Source organism: Ammospiza nelsoni, chromosome Z (genome assembly GCF_027579445.1).
Source record: "Ammospiza nelsoni isolate bAmmNel1 chromosome Z, bAmmNel1.pri, whole genome shotgun sequence".
In the NCBI taxonomy this organism is placed as follows: Eukaryota; Metazoa; Chordata; class Aves; order Passeriformes; family Passerellidae; genus Ammospiza; species Ammospiza nelsoni.
In genome coordinates, this window is record NC_080669.1 from 44,422,345 (window position 1) to 44,441,489 (window position 19,145).

The following is a 19,145-nucleotide window of genomic DNA, read 5'->3' on the forward strand; positions in this document are numbered from 1 at the left end:
TATTTTTTATAAAGTTTTCTAGAAACCAATTTTTTTACTAAAAGTGTTCCTCCTAGGAAACATGACTATGAAAGCGGACATTTTTAGCTATTTTCCATTAGGGAAAAAATATTCTGACCGTGGTAAGAAAATTTTATGACTGAATAAATATCCTTAGGTTTAGCAGAAATAATTTAAGGGTTTTTTCTGCCATTTTGGAGTGTTTTCTTTGATAGGATTCTTTTACTAAAAAAGGATTCTATCCTCCTTTTGTTCTTGTCTTCTCTCTCCTTGCTCTCCCTTCATCCCTCCATTAAAACTATTGTCAGACAAGCTGAAGGTATGAACCAGGCCATGTAGTTTAATGCTCTCTACTTGCTGAGTGTGAAGCACCTCTAGAGGAAAACACCTCTAGGAAAATTAGTTTTGTAGCTCTTAGGTTATATTGGGGCTTGTTTATGGTCAAGATACTGCATCTTAGTGTAAGTGCTGTCTGAACTCTTGTAACTGGTTTTGTATGCATTTTCTTGGCTAACTCTTAAGAAGATGCTGCTGCTGAGAAATTTTCTCAACTGGTGTACACAGGAGCATGTAACAACTTGTTGATAGTTGCCTTGGCTCAGCTAAATCAATACCGCCTTTCTAGGTTGTGTTTGCTTAATCAGTTAAATGTTGATGTACTTAAAATCCTAAGTTCCAAATTCCTTCTCCCAAGTAAAAGATTCTTCAGGCATGTGAAGAAAAGTAGTGACTGCTTTCTCTCTCCATTTTTTTTAATTCCAGTGCCTGTCGTCAGTTGCTACTGCCTTGCAATCTGGCTTTCTTCCATACTGTGAACCTGTGTACCAGCGCTGTGTAAATCTGGTGCAGAAGACACTTGCACAAGCCATGGTATTTTGCTATAACTATTCCAATGTTACTTCGCTAAACCAAAGTGTTAGCTATGTAAAATTAGAGATGTGCAGGGGAATTGAATATCTGCATGAAGGTGCAGTTCTGCAGCTTTTTCATTGTACTCCTGAGAAAATCTAGTATAATTTTGAAAATGTGTACTTATTTGTTGCAGTTGCATAATGCTCAGCCAGACCAATATGAGGCTCCAGATAAAGATTTCATGATTGTGGCTCTTGATTTACTCAGTGGTTTAGCTGAAGGACTTGGAGGCAACATTGAACAGCTAGTGGCTCGCAGCAATATCCTGACATTAATGTATCAATGCATGCAGGTGAGATGATAAGCTATCTGATCTACACATTTCCTTTATTCAGAGAATCAGAAACTCTTAGAGAATTGTAACTTTTTTCTTCCTCTCTTTAGGACAAAATGCCTGAGGTACGGCAGAGTTCTTTTGCTTTGTTAGGTGACCTGACAAAGGCATGTTTTCAGCATGTTAAGCCTTGCATCGGTATGTTTCTTTTACATGTTTATTAACTTGTTTTTCAAATGTCTAAGAGGTTGTATTAGCCATTGTTATGCACCGTGTCCTGTGGGTTGCCTTTTTATTGTGTGATACCTGGTAATTTTCTGCAAAAGTCTGTAGTCTTTTGTCCCTTTAATTGTATGTTAAGAAAGTATGTTCCTATTTTTATGGACAGTGCAAAAGTTCATTTTTCTTCTTTATTTTTATAGCTTTTTTTGTTCTACTTGAATTTATTTTTAAGTTAAAATATGTCTAATATAAATCCAGAAATGGAGTAGAGAATAAGGTTTCACTTTGTTTTTCTGCTTTTGAGATCTGTGGAAAGTAGCATCAGTGATACATTTCCACAATGTTTGGTCTTTCTTCCACAGATAGTGTTGAGATGCACTTGCCAAATGAGTGTTTGGATAGGCTTGGAATTTAAAATTATTTGACAGATGTTATGGTGACCTTTTCAACTCACTTTTCTTAAAATTTAATCAAAGATGTAATTGCCTTCTAGTCTTTGTTGTTTTTTCAGAGGTAGCTGAATATGTGGTTATCCCAGTGATTTGGGGGATGTTCAGTCATATGATAAAACTAGTGCTTGTAGCTGTGGTTTTTTTCTTCTCTTCCTCTCTCTCCTCTCACCTGAGAAAGGGAAGGAGGGAAGATTTCTACATCAAAGTTACATAAACGCTTTTAGGAAAATTCTAAAATCATAATTGGAAAATATTTGAGTTTATCTGCTTAGGTTCTAAATTCCAGGTTAATCTGATAAATAGCTGGAATATAGCTGTTGTTAATCTGAATGTAACACTTTCCAAGTATTTAAATAAGCTTACATTATCTTTTTCTTAAACATCCCTTCCTTCCCCACCCCCCCCGCAATCCTAATGTAATGAGACAAGATGGTTTTATTGTATGATGAGTTTTCAAACTGTTGTTGTTTCCAGCTGATTTCATGCCAATTTTGGGAACCAACCTAAACCCTGAATTCATTTCTGTGTGTAACAATGCCACCTGGGCAATCGGAGAAATCTCTATCCAGATGGGTAAGATTTAATTTTTTTTTTAAATCTCCGTACACATTTGGAATTATTTGTCTGGGTGTTTTGGGTGAATTTTTTTTAAGTGATGCCTTTACATTAATATTTAAATTACATTTGTGATCCTTGTCCTTGTTAATAAGTTACATGTACATGTTCGGTTTACATTATGTATATTAATGGTCATTTTCTTCTATTTTTTTTAATTGTTGTTTCAGGTATAGAAATGCAGCCTTATATTCCAATGGTCTTGCACCAGCTTGTAGAAATAATTAACAGACCCAACACACCAAAGACGTTGTTAGAGAACACAGGTACCCAAAAAACAACCTGTACATGGTGAAGGGAATGAAAAGATTTTTTTTTTAATAATTATTTTTTGAAATTGCATAGGGGAGCCGCACCAGAACTGATTTTGTTATGTATTTGGCTTTTATAAGCAAAAGCAACTCTGTTTTGCACAAGCTCTTACAAGTCTCAGTCTTGCAGCAAATCATATATCTAGATTATAATTGCTTTCTCTTTTTATAACATTTATTATATCTATTTCTCATCTATTTAATCATTATTCCAGTTTTATTTATGTATGAAATATGACAAATGTATGCAGTAACACTTAAAACTTAATTTCTCACTGATTTTGATGTATGCATGTCCTTACACGTGTACTGTATATATATGTCTAATGTTGGGAAAAATATAATTGGCCTATATAAAACAATGAACTCTTTGACTTTACAAAAAAGTACACTTTTATTGTAGGATAAACTTACAATATCATACACAAAAATCTAGATCTGTGATGGCAGTTTTACCACAACATAACTGAAATAATGTTTCATTTCTGTTACCTGGTCACTTAGTAGCAAATTCCTGAAAAGAATTCAAATAATGGCATGCATATTTTATGTTCTGACTTTGCATTCCAAATTGGGAGTAATTCCCAAATGCCTTACTGAATTGGAATTTCTGAGGCTTGTTTCTTTTGCATTCATAGAGGGCTTGTTCTGGTATGAAAAGCACCTTCCGTACTTGAGCAAAAAACTATAGATAATGTGATGGGTTTATTGTTTACTATTTTACTAATTGAGGATTTTTTTTCCTTCTCTTTGAAAAACATTTTGTAAGCAAATGACTGTTTAGTTGCTATTTCTGACATGGTTGGATATGATGCAAGTACAATGGTTCAGTTATATTTTTGAGCAAATAAGAGATAATTTGGAGAGAGATTTTTCAAAGCATTTTTTTCTTTCTGTATTCTCTAAACTTAAAAGCTGCACGTTCTCTGCCCCTCTATCTCATTTAGTATGGAAGGTGAACTTAAAAGAAAATTTACCTAGTTTTACGGCATATCATAGGGACTATTTTTGAAAAGAAAATTTTGAATCAAATATCTAGATATTAAATACACCATGGAATAGTGTAATAGAACAGTATAATACTGTACTAGTATAACCGTATAAGATTTTCCTACCCCTGCCCTGATTCTCCTCCTCTGCACTGATGGATGTGTAATACCTGTAACTGAGAGGCATCCAATAGTTTTAAATGTATGTATGCTTCCATCGTTAAGAGAATTTTTGGAAGCATCTGAACATTGATTTTTTTTTTTTTCAATTATCTTAATAATTATTTTAAATGTGGATGGATAACTGCAAATAAATGTTGAGTGTGGTGTACTTATTACAAGTTTGTTGTGGGATATTTTGTTGTGTGCCACTACTATGTGCAAGAATAGTACTGGTTTTGCTGTAGTTTGCTGTGTAATTAATTATTAAAACAATTGTGAAAACACACTTCAACAGAGATTTTTGTTCCTTGTTCAGGCTGTAGCTGTAAGAATTTACAGATAAAACTTAAAATTGTATTTTCATTTGAACTTCAGTGAAGTTTTGTAAGATGCTAAAAAATTCTAGACACTATGGAAGTTGAGTAATACCAGTACATTAACAGTGAGCTGCATCACATGAAATTAGCATGTTTGAGACTACTAGTATATCCTACACCAAACTTTTATTTGAGAAAGCATCATCTGCTTTATTGCATGTTTCATGAAACTGTTCACAAATGCCTGTTAATTAGAGTGTTGCATAGTATGTCCCTTGAACATAGGTTTCCTTTTTCCGCTTCATACAAATCTGCTGGATTTTAGTATTATTCATGTATTTTGCTTCAAGTAATTCTGATACATTATTCCCCACCCTCTCCTTTTTCTAAAGATTAATCTTTCGTGAGTTGAGCAAACACCATTAAAACACATTTGCATCATTGTACTTTCTTTGGTCTGTCCCTCGGAACAAAGAACCAAACTACCTGATCATGTGGTGAAGCAATTTTGCTTTTTGTGTGTCCTCATGCTTTGGTATCAGAAGTCAGATTCTTGTACATCTTATGAAGAAAATTTTTGTGAGCAGGAGAAGTACTAGGATTGATGAATTAATGTTCTGCAGTCAGTTGCTTTGAGTTAGCAACCATTTTAAATTAAATTGTGAGATTATGAAGAAGACATAAACATTTGAGAAGTGTTCCATCCATTTAGGATTTTCAGACAGACCACAATATATTTATGTAAAAGTATTTGGAAATGTATTTTTACTGATAGATTAGGTCTATAGAAACCTTGAATTCTAAATATTGGATAAAATAAAATGTTTAGAATACTTGATACTAATACTGAAAATTATTAATTTCCTTTTTAAAAAAATATCCATTATAGTACATTTCAATAAAAATTCAAATGTGTAGAGGTAAATTTACTGTAAATGATTACTCTGAAGAGGGACCGAATGACTGCTTACATCAGAGAGCCTTTGAATTTAAAATTGTGTTTTTGGTGTTCTCTCATACTTCTTTAATTTTTTCTTTTACCTTGGAGAGTATACCATATATGTTGCTGCCTCTTATTTAGGGGGTGGTAATAAACAGCACTGGTGAAATCTTATGTTTATTATCATACACAGATTCTGTTGGTTTCTGTTTCTGAGTTATTTGTTGTTTTTTCTTTATTTTTTCTCCTCCCCCCTCATTTGCTCATGTCTTGGTTGGCGTTTGGTGGTGTATAACCGTGATTGCGTTACCTTAGCAATAACAATTGGTCGTCTTGGTTACGTTTGTCCTCAAGAGGTGGCCCCCATGCTACAGCAGTTTATAAGACCCTGGTGTGTATTATTCAATCTTTTTTTTTTTAATTCATTTTTCTTCACTCTCTTTCTTTCTTTCTTTCTTTCTTCTCTCTATCTCACTTTTAGATATATTTTCAGTTGGTTACAAAATCTCAATCCTTAATCATTGCCAACCATGTGACTAATCTTGTCCTATCAGGTTTGTGAGTTTTTAGTAGCACCGTCATGTATTCTTTATGTTGTGGCTAACGACTAATTTATGCATGGGATAAGATTGTCACATGCTTGCTGTGTTAAAGCTTGACTATGAAAGAGCATTTTAAAATCCACCAGAATGATAATACAATGCATGCAAATATTGTAAAATTTTTACTGTGCATTACCTAAAATTCAGTCTGAGGCTTGAAATGCTGTAAGGAATATATGTTTATAGATTTGTTACATATAAAATAGCTTGCTTGCTGCTGTAAAAGTTCAATAACTGTTCTGTAAGTGGTATCTGACATAATTCATACTGTGACAGTATTTTATGTTCCGCTTCTAATAATGATAGTTTCTATAAGTATTTCAGATACATGTTTCTTTTGTATTTAATGGAATAGAGGTCACACTTTCTGACTACAGTATAACAAAAAGCCAGATTCTGGAGGTGATGCCTAATGGTATTATGCTAGTAAAAACTGTGCAACAAGTGTTTTTCTAAGTGTTAAAAATTGTGTTTCAGATAATCTTATCAGTGTGACTTATTCCATCAGATACTGTCATCTAGTTTTGACTTGGTTGAAGAAAAGTAAGTGATATAAGTTTTGCTTTCCAATTTGTTAGGTGCACCTCTCTGCGAAACATAAGAGACAATGAGGAAAAGGATTCAGCATTCCGTGGGATATGTACCATGATTACGGTCAACCCCAGTGGCGTAGTCCAAGTAAGATACATTAATAGATGCTAACTTTTCTTTACTTACGTGAAATTTAGTGAAAGCTGTATATGGAGTATGAAAAAGTTTACTTTGAAGAGATTCTCTGCAGTACGTGATGTAGCTTTATTTTGAAGTCAAGGAGCCCAAAATGTTTATATTGTGAATGATGTATGTCATGATCCTTCAGTAATTGTCAGCTAAAAAGGAAAGAGGAGAAGTACTGTTAAAATGAGTTTTTCTATTTTACTTGCAATGAATATGTAAATAATGAACTTCGATTAAAATAACTGTATTTTGATACTTCTGTCAGGTTGTGGTCAGGATCTGTATGCAAATATAAGGTAGAAGTTGACATTCTTAGACCCATTTTCCACATGTAACCTAGGTTTTTTAAACAAGAACAAAACAAAACCAGTAACCACCCCTTTGTTCTTAACACTTGGGTAGGGAATATTCTGTTTCTGTTGGATCAATTTTTCCAGGAGTCAGCGTGACAATGAACATGCAACTCTTTAAAAGAAATGGTACAATTGAAGAATAGAATATGACTTGATCTTTAGTCTCCACATCTCTAAAGTAAAGCTGTATCAATGTAATGTTTTTTAAGAAGAAAACAAAATTGATCTTTCCCTTTTCTCTGCCTGGAATTCTTCTTCCTGAAACATAAGAATTGAGCATTTGCCTTGTTCTGAAATGTGTGGTTCCTTTCATTTTGGCCTTATTCTGTACTTTACATTGCAGTCTTCTATTGTCTGTGCAATCGCATAGCTTACAGAGAGGGGTTAAATAAGGACCCATTTCATTAACTCATCTTTTCTCTCTAATCATCCTCAGTTCCTATTTCTTGCATTAGCAACACTATTTTCAAAGACTGGTGTTCTGTTGGTGTGGGAGGAGGTAATGCATGACAGCAGATGAATGGGGTATAGGGATTTTGAAGTGGCTTTAGTTTTGAACCTGTATGATAAATGTTCTCTGTGTCCCAGAAAAAAATTACTTTAAGGAATAAAACAGATTTTTTTTCCCTGACTGGAAATGTGTGAGAGATACATTTGTTGCTTGTGAGTAAAGGAAGTAGATAGTGCATTTGTAGGTGTACTGAAAGAATTAAAGTTATACTAGTGTGGTGCAGAGGGGAGAGTTATGTTTGTTTTCACTGTGGTTTAATCTGAGATACTCAGCAATTTCTGTAGCTGAACATTTAGGCATGCAGTAATTTATCATTGTCTGAATTAAGTGGAAAATAAATACATAAAAGCAAAAGCAGTTGTAAATTAGGATCAAAGACCATCCACTTCACAGAACGAACATCAAGCATTGTTATCAGATGTATAAATTGAGGTTTCTAACCTATATGATTGTTTAATCTTGTAGGACTTTATTTTTTTTTGTGATGCTGTTGCATCATGGATTAGCCCAAAAGATGATCTTCGAGACATGTTCTGTAAGGTAAGGTTGCTAAGATAGTTGTTTATCCTAGTGGTAGTTGTTTTACATCCTCTGGTTTCTTTCTTTCTGTTTCACTTTCTAGTAAAAGTGCTTTCTAGCACTTACTGTGTTTGTGGTCATGGAGACAAAGCAACATGAAAATCCTGACTTAACCTATGTCTTCTTATATGCATTTGGGTTATTCCAAACTTTTAAAAATAGTTGCAAATCACTTAAGGTGTTTTTTGAAGTGATAATGATCCTCAAACAGCTTTCCAGCCTGCTGTGTTTTTCCTGCATTTGCAAGAACAGGCAAGTTTATACTACATGTAAGACTTTTTTTTCAGGAAATGAGATTTGTATGGTTCGAGACTGTTTTTTGCCACAAAGATGGCTACTTTATTTTGGAGACCTACATAAGTTTCAAATTAAAAATATCCTAGTCGTATCTTGTTTCTCGTAACTCCTGCTGAAAATAAGAGATTGCTTAATCCTCCTCAGAATCCCTCTTGGTTGAGTAAGTTTCAAGAAACTAACATGCGGTTATACCAAAGAATGGGTATAAGAATTTGCTTATCCCTAGGCAAAGCATCAGTAGAATTTAAACTAAAGGACTGTTTGCCTTGTATTGAGTTAGTAAAAAACAAAAACGCCTTACCCAGAATGCACTACACTGTATTTTGGCACTAGTGTCTTACATTAAAAAAAAAAAAAAGAGAGAAAGTGATTTAACTCACAAGCTCTGAAGTGAAATCCCCATTTTCAGGAAGTTCTATGTCAAAAGTAAGGTTCATGATATTCTTAAAGCAAAAGTTTTTTGCTTTATTCATAAGTACTTATATTCATGGATAAGTACTTCATAAGTACTTATTCATAAGTACTTATTAGTCTCATGGATTGGTATTGGCACTTCTTCTTCAATTAATGACATGTGTGAGCATCAAATCAGAAACTAGAACTTTTTTATCCCATCTTTAAGAGTAAAGGCAGAAATCTTGCTGTCCTAGTTAGTCTCTCAGATAACCGGCTTCCTTCCAAGGAACATTAGATCTAGAAAAGGTGCAGCTATGAGTATTCAAACATCAACAGAATGAAACAGCAACTACAACTTAAAAGGGGGTCCATGATAGAGTCTGTGATGATTGACCAAAGCAGTCTCACTTGCATGTTTTTGCATCAATCCTTCGGCAGGTTAAACTTTTTCAGATCCTTCCTAAGTGATCCGTTTGGGAAACAATGCATTCAAATCTAAACAGAGTGGTTCTTGGTCGCTTGGCAAAAGGACATCCTTGCTTTTTTAAGCAAGCAATTTTAAAGTAGTTTTGTGGGATTTGCCTTACAGAAAAGGAGACAAAGCTTTCTTCAGTGATAACACATAGGGTTTTTAGACAACTTCTTCACAGGTATGTGATTGCTGTAGTACAAGTAGATGTTTTCAAACACTAATTATGACTTCGGGAACAAGGGAAATAAACTGGATTTATCCAGGTTTTGGGATTTTCTTTAAAATTTATTTATTCTTTAGTACTAGAACTGCAAGAGAAGATACTTTCAAGAGCATGGATAGATGAGCTGCCAGTGTCAAAATCTGACTCATAACCTTTTGTCTATCACTGAGCATTCTTAGATTTTTCAGCTGGTTAATATGAAACCATTTGGGTTTAGGAAAGAGCCTGCTTGTGAGAGGGAGAAAAGCAGTAAGTTCACTGGTTGCATGTAATGCCATTACCACTACATCTGTTTAAAAGCAGATCTGCTTGACAGTCTTGTGTTGAACTTGTTACCATGAGCCTGAATTTTGACATTACCTTTTATTTGAGGATGTGTTCATGACAGACTGTTCCACAATTCTTTACAGTGAATGTAAAAAGGGAAAACAAAACTTCATATTTTCTCATATTTTCTTGGTATAATTTTCTATGAGGAACAGTAATTCTTTCTGCTTTTGTCCTTTCTAATGTTTTGCTTTTACTTGCTGTTTAAAGGTGTAACATACTAAGATTTTTTTTTTTTTAATAGCGTAATTTCATTTTCAGGTAGTTTATTACATCCAACAGTCCAAACAGAAACCTGTAGATTATTTGTTTTCCTCTTTCACTGGATTTTGAATGCCATTAACTGTGGATCCCTGTTATTTCAAAACAAAGAAGGTTTTAAGAGCTTCATTTTTAGTGAAGTTGTCTTAGAGGTTCTATGCAGAAAACAGAGTTCTCAAAGATTTTATATTTGTCCTAGAAATTGACAGGTATTCATTCTATTAAAAGATGGCTGCTGTTTAACTCAGCTTCCCACAACATACTTCACATCTGTTAAAAAATAAATATGAATAGAGTAGTCTTAAAATATATGTCAGATGGATGGATGGATGGATGGATGGATGGATGGATGGATGGATGGATGGATGGATGGATGGATGGATGGATGGATGGATGGATGGATGAAAAATGAATTGAAAAAATTTATAGTTAAACATTCTAAAATGGCTTAACCCTAGGTTTTAAGTTACCTATTAAAATATATATAAATACGTATACATACACTACTTTCTTTGGGTTCTTTATGTATTCTTTATGTCACCTTTAAAGAAATACATTAGAAAGACCCTGCTCTACTTCTTTGCTTCTTTGTAGCATTTCAGTATGATATTGAAGAATTCAAATTGCCACATGTACAACTCAGCAGTTTGTGGCTTACAGCATATGAGGCTAGTAAATAATGTAGCCTCTATTTTTTGCTTATTTTGACTTCCCCTTTCTCATTTGTAGATTCTTCATGGATTTAAAAATCAAGTTGGGGATGAGAATTGGAGGCGTTTCTCTGACCAGTTTCCTCTTCCCTTAAAAGAGCGCCTTGCAGCTTACTATGGAGTTTAACCTCATGCACTGTAGCTGCAGTCCCATAATTAGAGGTAAGCACATGAGTCTTGCTTGCCAGAGAGAACTGGGACTTCCTCCCTGTTTGCATCATATGAAACATCATTACTTCATCAGTGTAGAATTGCTGAGCTACTACTTTGTATATGAAGGAAAGAAAGAAGGGATGATAATATACCTAAATGATGGGGATTGTAGCAAAAGCATTTGTCTCATTTTTTCTATTGTTACAGAGAGAGAAAGAAAGAAAGAAAAACTGAGTCTATGATACACACATTAGTTTATCAAGAAAGTTGAAAGTATAGGTATGACAAAGTGCTGGTTCAAGTTTAATAAGCAAAGTGATGAATATAATCCTCAAGTCTTCGTACTAAAGACACAGGCTACCTTATATGTTGTGAATTAATAGATGGCAGATGTGGTCTAAGAGGGAATACTCTACTAGGATAAGAAAGCAGGTTTGTTAACACACTAGCTGTGAGAAGTCTCATGGCCTCCTAACTACACACTAAATGATCTTTCCACTGAATAAAGAATGCTATGCTAATAACTACAGTAACTGTATAGCTTGATGTTTGGGGGAGTCTGATATGTGTTTATTATTGCCATGTTTCATTTTTTGTGTCAACTTAGAATTGTTAGACACTTGTGTGTGGAGAATGATTCAGTTTCGACAAAGAACAGTGAAAATGGATTCCAGAGTACCTCTATTATTACACCACCTTGTTTGTATGCTACCTGTGTATGCTGTATAAAGCAAATTTCCCATGTGTGATACTGTGAAGAGATTATTGTATTACCCAAAAAAAGAGAGAATTAAATTTATTCTTTTAGTCTTTATACAAATTTGATACTTTTAGTAGAATTTTTGTATTAAAATTATGAGAGTGAGTCATGCAGTTCTGTTTAGTGTTGGAATGGACAATTAGTGTTTAAAATTCAGCCTAAGATTTTTTTCAAAGTCAGTGTCATAAAATTACGTGTTTGATCAGAACAATGGATTAAAAATAAAACAGCTACATACTTATCAATGAGAGTATTTTAGTTCTGACATGAGGATGTTTTCTCTTCCTGATGAAAAGGAAACAAAAGTGATAAAATCCACCATTGTTCTCAGTTTCAACTGCAGAGAAGGTATGGCTATCTTGTTTAATCCACTCAGAAGAGAAACTGCTAGGTCAGGTGCAGATATGTTTAATATTCTTTTTCAATATCATAACTACCTCATAATTTTGTGCTAAAAATGGAAAAACTGGTTAGAATATATAGGGTGCTTTTATCTTAAATCTGAGTTTAAGATAAATTCCACAATAGTGGAATTGTCAATGTAGTTTGAAAGCATGTATTGTTGTTTCATGAATAGTAATTTATCTAATACAAATGGGCTGGTTTCTTAGCAGACTTAAAAGGGAGCATTAGGCATAAATTCATTTTTAAGTTAGAGGTTGGCACTTAGTGCTTGAAAAAGACTCTGTTTATGTACCTATCTGCCAGAGGTTCCAGGTAAGATTTAATTATACCATTATCTTTTCCCTTTACAGGTCCTTCAGTCTGGGAGACTATGAGGGAGCCTCTGCACCCAGGGAAAATGTTACCCTTTACTGGGGGGAAGGGTAAACCAGTAGGGAATACAGTACAATCCCAACCCTACTGGGAGGGGCGGGAGGGAGGTGTTGCCGTCACTGTATTAAGTCGATGTTGGGAAATGTTTTAACATCTGGAGCCTTTGTGGGTGGAAATCTGTCTCCTATTACACCTCTGCACTGGATGTGAAGAAGAAAAAAAAAGAATCTAGTCACAAAACAGCACATTCTGGAATATTATGGGGATTTGTACCAAAATAAGAAACCATATAATTGAACCATAGGGATACGTAAAGAGGAAAAATATTTTGCGCACAATAAAGGAAACCTAAGAATGGGGGTCACAAACAGTAAAAGGCTTTCTTTTTTGTTTTCTGTTTTTTTAAGTAAGGGTTTTCTACATTATTTCATTCTGCTTGGGGATACCTAGATATTTGCATGTTAATGAAGAACTACACAAACGAAGTTAGTACAGTTAAAATGCAGCTTGTGTCTGTATTAGGAACAGGCACTTGCAGTGTACAGTATAGAAACCCCATCATAAAATAATAAAGGTTAACTGGGACAAAATGAAGCAACCTGCTAGCTGCCAAATAAGTCACTCCTATCATTTTTGGGGTAAAGAGAGGTACACTGCAAAGGAAAGATTGACATCTTAATTTTTACGTTAAGAGAAACAACCAAGGTAGTGGATATGATTTTATTATTGTACTCTGTTAGTTTTGATTTCTAGAGTAAGGCATTATTCCTAACTTGCAGTTTAAGGTTCAGGCATGCGTTCTGGCTCATAGTGATCAGAAGTAATTTTAATTAGTGGGAAAGTAGCATGCTTGCATCACATAGAGTGAAATTGGTATACATTTACCTATGTTGCGCCAGTTTTGTGTTGCAGTTTACCAATTCAATATAGCCCTAAATTCAATATAACCCTGCATTTAAAATTCCTTTTTAAGATTCAGTGGAATTTATTTTTATTAAGAATATAGATATAAAGTACTGTAGTTAACAATTAGGCCTTGAAATACCTTTTTAGGATCTGTTAAGATTAAGATTGATATTGTATTGTGTGTAACCTGCACAATGTGGAAAGCTGATATAGCTGTGCAAAATTTTTGCCTCTGTGCTGTCAGTGTGATGTGCTTTCTGCATGGTTATATACTAGTGATTTTATCAGAATCTCTAAAATGAGTTACATGGTAAGACCCGTTAAAGGCTGCATAAGTGTTAGTTGGCACGTAAAGACAATTGTAGAAGTTGATGACAAGATTGCTATATTTGTGTTTATTCCCACTCAACGTATTATCTTCTACGCTTTCTTTTTGTTCAAAGCATGATCTTAAGAGATGTTTAAGTTAATGGATGTAATGCAGGGTATCTACACTGTATCGGCGCATGTTGGTGGCCCTTTGTGATGTAGTTAAATGCACAAGGGTGCAAGTTTAAAGCTACAGAGTGAAAGTTGGTTTGGATCCTCTTCATTTCATTTGTTTAGCTTTTCTGTTGTGTTTTTTTTTTCTCTACTTACATGTATTCCTGTGAATAAATCCTTGTTAAGTTAACGCTTTACTTTTCCTTCCATGTGTATTTTCTTATGTACTGTGAATGTGAAATCCTAACTGGTACACTTGATCTTGTGTCCATCTGAAAGTGGCAAGTCTTTATTAATTTAGATTGCCTAAAGAGTATCCCATGATGATAAAGGAAAATGGAGAGATTTTTAGCTCTGCTGGTCAGAGGTGAAGCCACACCTTTCCATTTTTCAAGTGCTGCATTATTAATCTGCAAAACAAAATTAAGCCATAACAGCCTTTTTGTAGATTTAGTTTCTCACCTTTGCATTGCAGAATGGATACTGGATAACAGTTTTTGGTTTAGTTGGTGTTTTCTGATTTTTTGTGGGGTTTTTTTTTTGGTTTTTTGTTTGTTTTTTGGGGGGGTGTTTTCCTTTTTTCTTTGTTTTTCTTTTTTTAATTTTTATTTTTTGTTTTATTTTGTTTTGTTGGTTAGTTGTTTTTTTGGGGTTTTTTTGTGTATTTTTGGGGGGTCGTGGAGGAGGTTGTGGGTTTTTTTCTTTGGTTTGGTTTGGGATTTTGGGGTGGTTTTTTTGTTATTTTTGGTTTGGTTTGATTTTGTTTGGTTTGAGGTTTTTTTGGTTGGGGCTTTTTTAAGAACTTGCTCTTCTTTGCATGGTTCTGTTCTTTGACTGTTGAATGATTTAGCTATTGCACTGAAGTTCGAGCTGTGTGAGTGTGAACTTTAAAATGCTGTTTAAAGAGTTTAGACTTTTTTTCTTTTTCAGTGCATGATCACATGCATGTTTTGTGTCCTGTCCGCATCCACCCCACCTGGTTTTTTTTGGCATTGCAAATTTTAGGGGATTATGCCTGAAGCACAGTTTGGACATGTATTGTATGAAATATATTTGATAATGCCAGGACATAGTATTCATTCAATTTGATCAAAATTGCATGTGATGACTTGCTTTCAAGTTACTTTACTTTGATAGCAAACCAAAAATACCTTCTCAACTAATAATTCTGATAAAAATCAGTAAAATTGAATTTAAAAAATTTAATTTGAAAGGGAACATCCCTGCCCAACATCTAGCAAGCTGGGATGTTCTTTTAGACCCAAACTTGCTTTAATTTTAAGTGTGTTTGAACATTAAGGAAGAGTTTCAGAGAAATGACATTTAAAAGTTTGTAGAATAGAAAACCTACCCAAATCATACAGTAGCATAACAACTAAAATCTTCGTTTAACTAAACTTCTTAAATTTCAGGAAGCCCCTTTAACCAAATAAAACCACTCCACCTCACCTTGCATTAGCTTAGGATGCCACTTTTGTACATATTTGTTTTAATACATACTTGTACAGATGTGAACTAATCTGTTATGACAACAAGGAAAATAATTTAAAAGGGCAGGAATAACTAGTACAGGAATAAACAAAATAGTGTTTTGTATCAATAAGTTCTCTCATGGTATATTTTAAAGCAAGTAAACCATATTCCCAATGCATAATATAGTGCAGAGATTTGCAGAATCCTTTTAGGGTGTAATGTGAGGTAAGAGAAGTTCTGAAACAGCATTAATATTTAAAATTGAATTATTGCATCATGGGATATATAAAAAGCATCTTAATTCTTGTGGTGTAGTCTTGACAGTTCTTGAATGTTGACTGGATGTTCTGGTAGAATTGTGAGTTTGTCTTTGTTACATTCCAGTGTTTCTGCCTCTTGGCATGCTAAAAGCACGGCTTACTTCATTTGCTCCTTACACACTGAAAAAGTGCTGTTAGTGTGCTAAACTACAGAAATAGCCGCTGCTATGTAATGGTGTAGATTTTTCTACTTGAATAATTTTGTTGTAGGAACCTCAGGAGGTCAGTGTTTACTGTTTTTATATATGCCTTTTTCCTGTTTTGAGTTTCCCTTTTTGAAGGATTCTGAGAGTGAAAAAAAGCTGCTGATCAACCTAAGTTGGTAACAGAAAGTGTATTTAAAATCCTTATAAATGCATCTTTTTGGCAGTTCAAAATTGCTGTTAAATTAGTCTTAAGTGAAGTTCAATATTAAATTTTTTTCATAACACAGTCAGGAAACCACTCATTTCATTTTGGAAAACAGACTAGTTCATTATTTTAACCAGCGCAAGCAAAAGTAATCAGTTTTGTATTTTTTTCCAAAGTTTGATTTTTTTCTTAATCAGTGAGTATGTATATATTTAAATTGTAAGAAACTAATTCTTATGCTTTAGTTCATTGCTTCTTGAAGCTTGTACTCAGAAAATCACTTTTAGAAGAATAGATTAAAATTTGTAATCATTATAATTTTTAAAAGTTATGAAGTAGCATAAATTTTGTGACTAATATTGATACACACTGTGATTTTTTTTTTTAGGACTTTCATGTTAGCATCAGTCTTAATTACTTATATTGCATATATTGTATAATAGTAAAATGTATATTTTAAAACTTCAAGTGGCTTTCCTCAAGCAAAACTCAACGCTACTTAGAAATATTCAAATACTAGCTTTATCTCAGGTGAATACTCTTGTACCCTTTTTGTTCATAACACATGCTTATAAAAATGTGTTGTAATTTTGTCAGTTTATGTATTTCATTTAGGCAGCTCCTCTTGTCTTAAACTTACTCTAAATTAACCTTCTACTGTGGGACAATAATGACTTTTGCTTCACCTATATTATTCATATTGAATGTATTAACAGATAAGGTGTAAAAAAAACGTTCTTCCCTTAAGGAGAATGCATCCATATTCTAACAACTGAATTATTTCTTTAAAAAATGCTTTAAATGCGACATTAAATTGGAAACTTTTTGCGTCAGATATTTTCAAGGAAAGAAGTTGTAACTTAACACTAACTGCTTCCATACTATATCTTTCATAAGGATGACAGAAAGCTTTTATATAGGGTCTAAAGTGTGACTTTTTATCTTAGATGAAGGTTAAACTCTACAGTGAAATGGCAAAACATCCTGCAGTTAATCTCAGATAGATTCTGATGTAGTTTGCACACATATTTGTTAAAATATTACGTAACCTCACCTTAAATAAATAAATCTTGTTCAGTAGCTATGTATTTCACTCAGCTATGCATTCTCCAGGATGATTTGTATCCATCAGTCTTCTATGTATTCTCCGGTAGAAACTACATTTTATCTGCCACTGATGCTTGCTCTTTGCACTTAATGGTTGGAGCAAGCCAGTTTTAAATGGGGAACTGAGGCAAGTACTCTTCTTACTTGCCTTGTATATTCTGCTAAAATAGTGATATTCACTCGCTTGAATGTACGTAAATGAGGGAAGTTTGAGATGACTCTATAGGATGAATCCCTGTGTGGTGTTACAGTATGTTTTAAGTAAGCCAAATCCACATCTCAAAGAATTCAGCACTTACAGTATAGTATCATTTTTCTATAAACTTGTTATGTTGTGCTACTTTCACTTCAGGTATCTACTTCCTTATTTCAAGTGAGCAACAAAATTAACCAGGTTTGGGTGTTTTTTGTGAGGACAGCAGTGAGAATGAAACAATTGGTATAAAGAGGTTTATTTGGCTGTTGAAATCTGCAGTGTAGTATCTTTTTTCGTGGAAAGAGATAGTCACGTTGTACATTGTCTGACTTAGTGATACTAGAGACTTCTAAAATTTTTAATTGGATGAATTACACAAAATAGTTTTAAATGAAGGGAGACCAGATCTTTCTGCTGACAACTTAGGTTGTATAAGTTTTGCTTGAAAGCTTTAAATCTTATGTTTCTGTATCTGCCACAATGTTGGAATGTTTCCTTCAAACATATCCTCCTGCAACCTCTCAAACTGTACTAAATTGAGTGATATTTCTTGAAGTCTGCCTATGTGCTAACAGAACTTCATTTTAAATAGAATATGGTTTTAATTTTTGATAAGCTGCTGAATTTTAAAAGAGTTTTTGGGGCCACCAAATATTTTGGATCATGCAGAGAATATATATTGTACTGTAGTAATTTTGTATTTACATTTGTATGATGTGACATAATAGATGTGAATGTTAATCACTGCTTGACTATGTTAATAAAGTTGTTGAAATATAGACGTTGCATTCCAATTTTTGATGAATGATTGAAATTTATTGTTCAATTTATGTTTTGCCTGACCCAGTAGTACACTCTTCTAATTCACATGTGTAGATTCTCGTATCTCTGAATTAAGGATTTTTGTTTTATCTGAAGGAGAATGGTCTTTGGATAATTTAATGTTAACTTAGTTTAGATACTTCACGCTGCTTGAGGGTAGATCAATTTTTAAAAAGGAGGTTTAGGCGGATTGAAATTATAACCTGTTGGGTGATAACTATAACTGCTTTACTACTGAGAAATGTTACATTAACTATGTTTCTTGAAACAGTTGATAATTGCTAAGTTTAACCAAATGGGAAAGGGGAGAAAAGTTTTGTGCTTATTTCCTGGGCTATCAATAATGTGAATAATTAAACAATGAGTAAACTAGAAATAAATTCAAATTATGCAAGACCTTGAACCAAAATTTGCAGTGATCATAGTCTAATTTTATCTAGCTTGCATGGGATCATGGTAATACAAACTATTTAAAGAGCTGTCCTTACAGAACTTCAGGAAGTTCTATAGATTAGAAGTCTCTAAAATACAAAACAATGGTTTCTTTCAATCCACACATGTGGAGTTGAACATTTAATGATGTTGAACATTTTATGATTTTATGAACTTCCAATATTTAACACTTGATCAATAGCATGTAGACAACTTAGACCATGACATGTGTCTAGCACAGATTGTTTATCTATTCATAATTTTATTGAACTTAGTCATTACACTATATAAGCAACTGACTAATACAGCAAGAAAGTGCATACATATAAATACTATAATGAAATTTATTACTAATATAACTAATTACTTGTACACTTGGCTGAAACTGTTTAAATGAAGGAAAGGTTCAAAAGATTGAACATAAGTTTATGTCATGGTATTTATTTAAAAAAAAAAGGCATTTAAAGTTGTATTCAAGTGAAGAGGCATTTCAATAGGCATAGGGTGTGTAGAAAATAATTTATGTATGTTGGGTGTTCACAGACTAGTTGTTGGTAACTTTTGTTTTCCCAGAATGATTCACAATGAAACAGACTGCATGATAAAGGACTGATCTCTCACAGGCATTTACCTTTGTTCTGCATAAAATGAGCAGTATAGACTATTAAAACCTCTCAGAAGACATCCAAATGTTAATCTGAATAATGACAGACTTAAAATTAA

At 33.6% G+C, this 19,145-nt stretch overlaps 1 protein-coding gene across 1 annotated transcript in view; it reads left to right on the forward strand.

The window, feature by feature from the left end:
• TNPO1 (transportin 1) overlaps positions 1 to 17,947 on the forward strand; it is a 73,510-nt gene extending 55,563 nt beyond the window's left edge. The window contains exons 17-26 of the mRNA XM_059491843.1: positions 763 to 870; positions 1,046 to 1,204; positions 1,297 to 1,384; positions 2,335 to 2,433; positions 2,646 to 2,741; positions 5,510 to 5,585; positions 6,375 to 6,474; positions 7,843 to 7,917; positions 10,662 to 10,804; positions 12,311 to 17,947. Coding sequence (XP_059347826.1) covers positions 763 to 870; positions 1,046 to 1,204; positions 1,297 to 1,384; positions 2,335 to 2,433; positions 2,646 to 2,741; positions 5,510 to 5,585; positions 6,375 to 6,474; positions 7,843 to 7,917; positions 10,662 to 10,769 — 909 coding nt within the window. The 3' untranslated portion in view covers positions 10,770 to 10,804; positions 12,311 to 17,947. The remainder of the gene's footprint in view (positions 1 to 762; positions 871 to 1,045; positions 1,205 to 1,296; positions 1,385 to 2,334; positions 2,434 to 2,645; positions 2,742 to 5,509; positions 5,586 to 6,374; positions 6,475 to 7,842; positions 7,918 to 10,661; positions 10,805 to 12,310) is intronic.
• Positions 17,948 to 19,145: the final 1,198 nt, after the last annotated feature.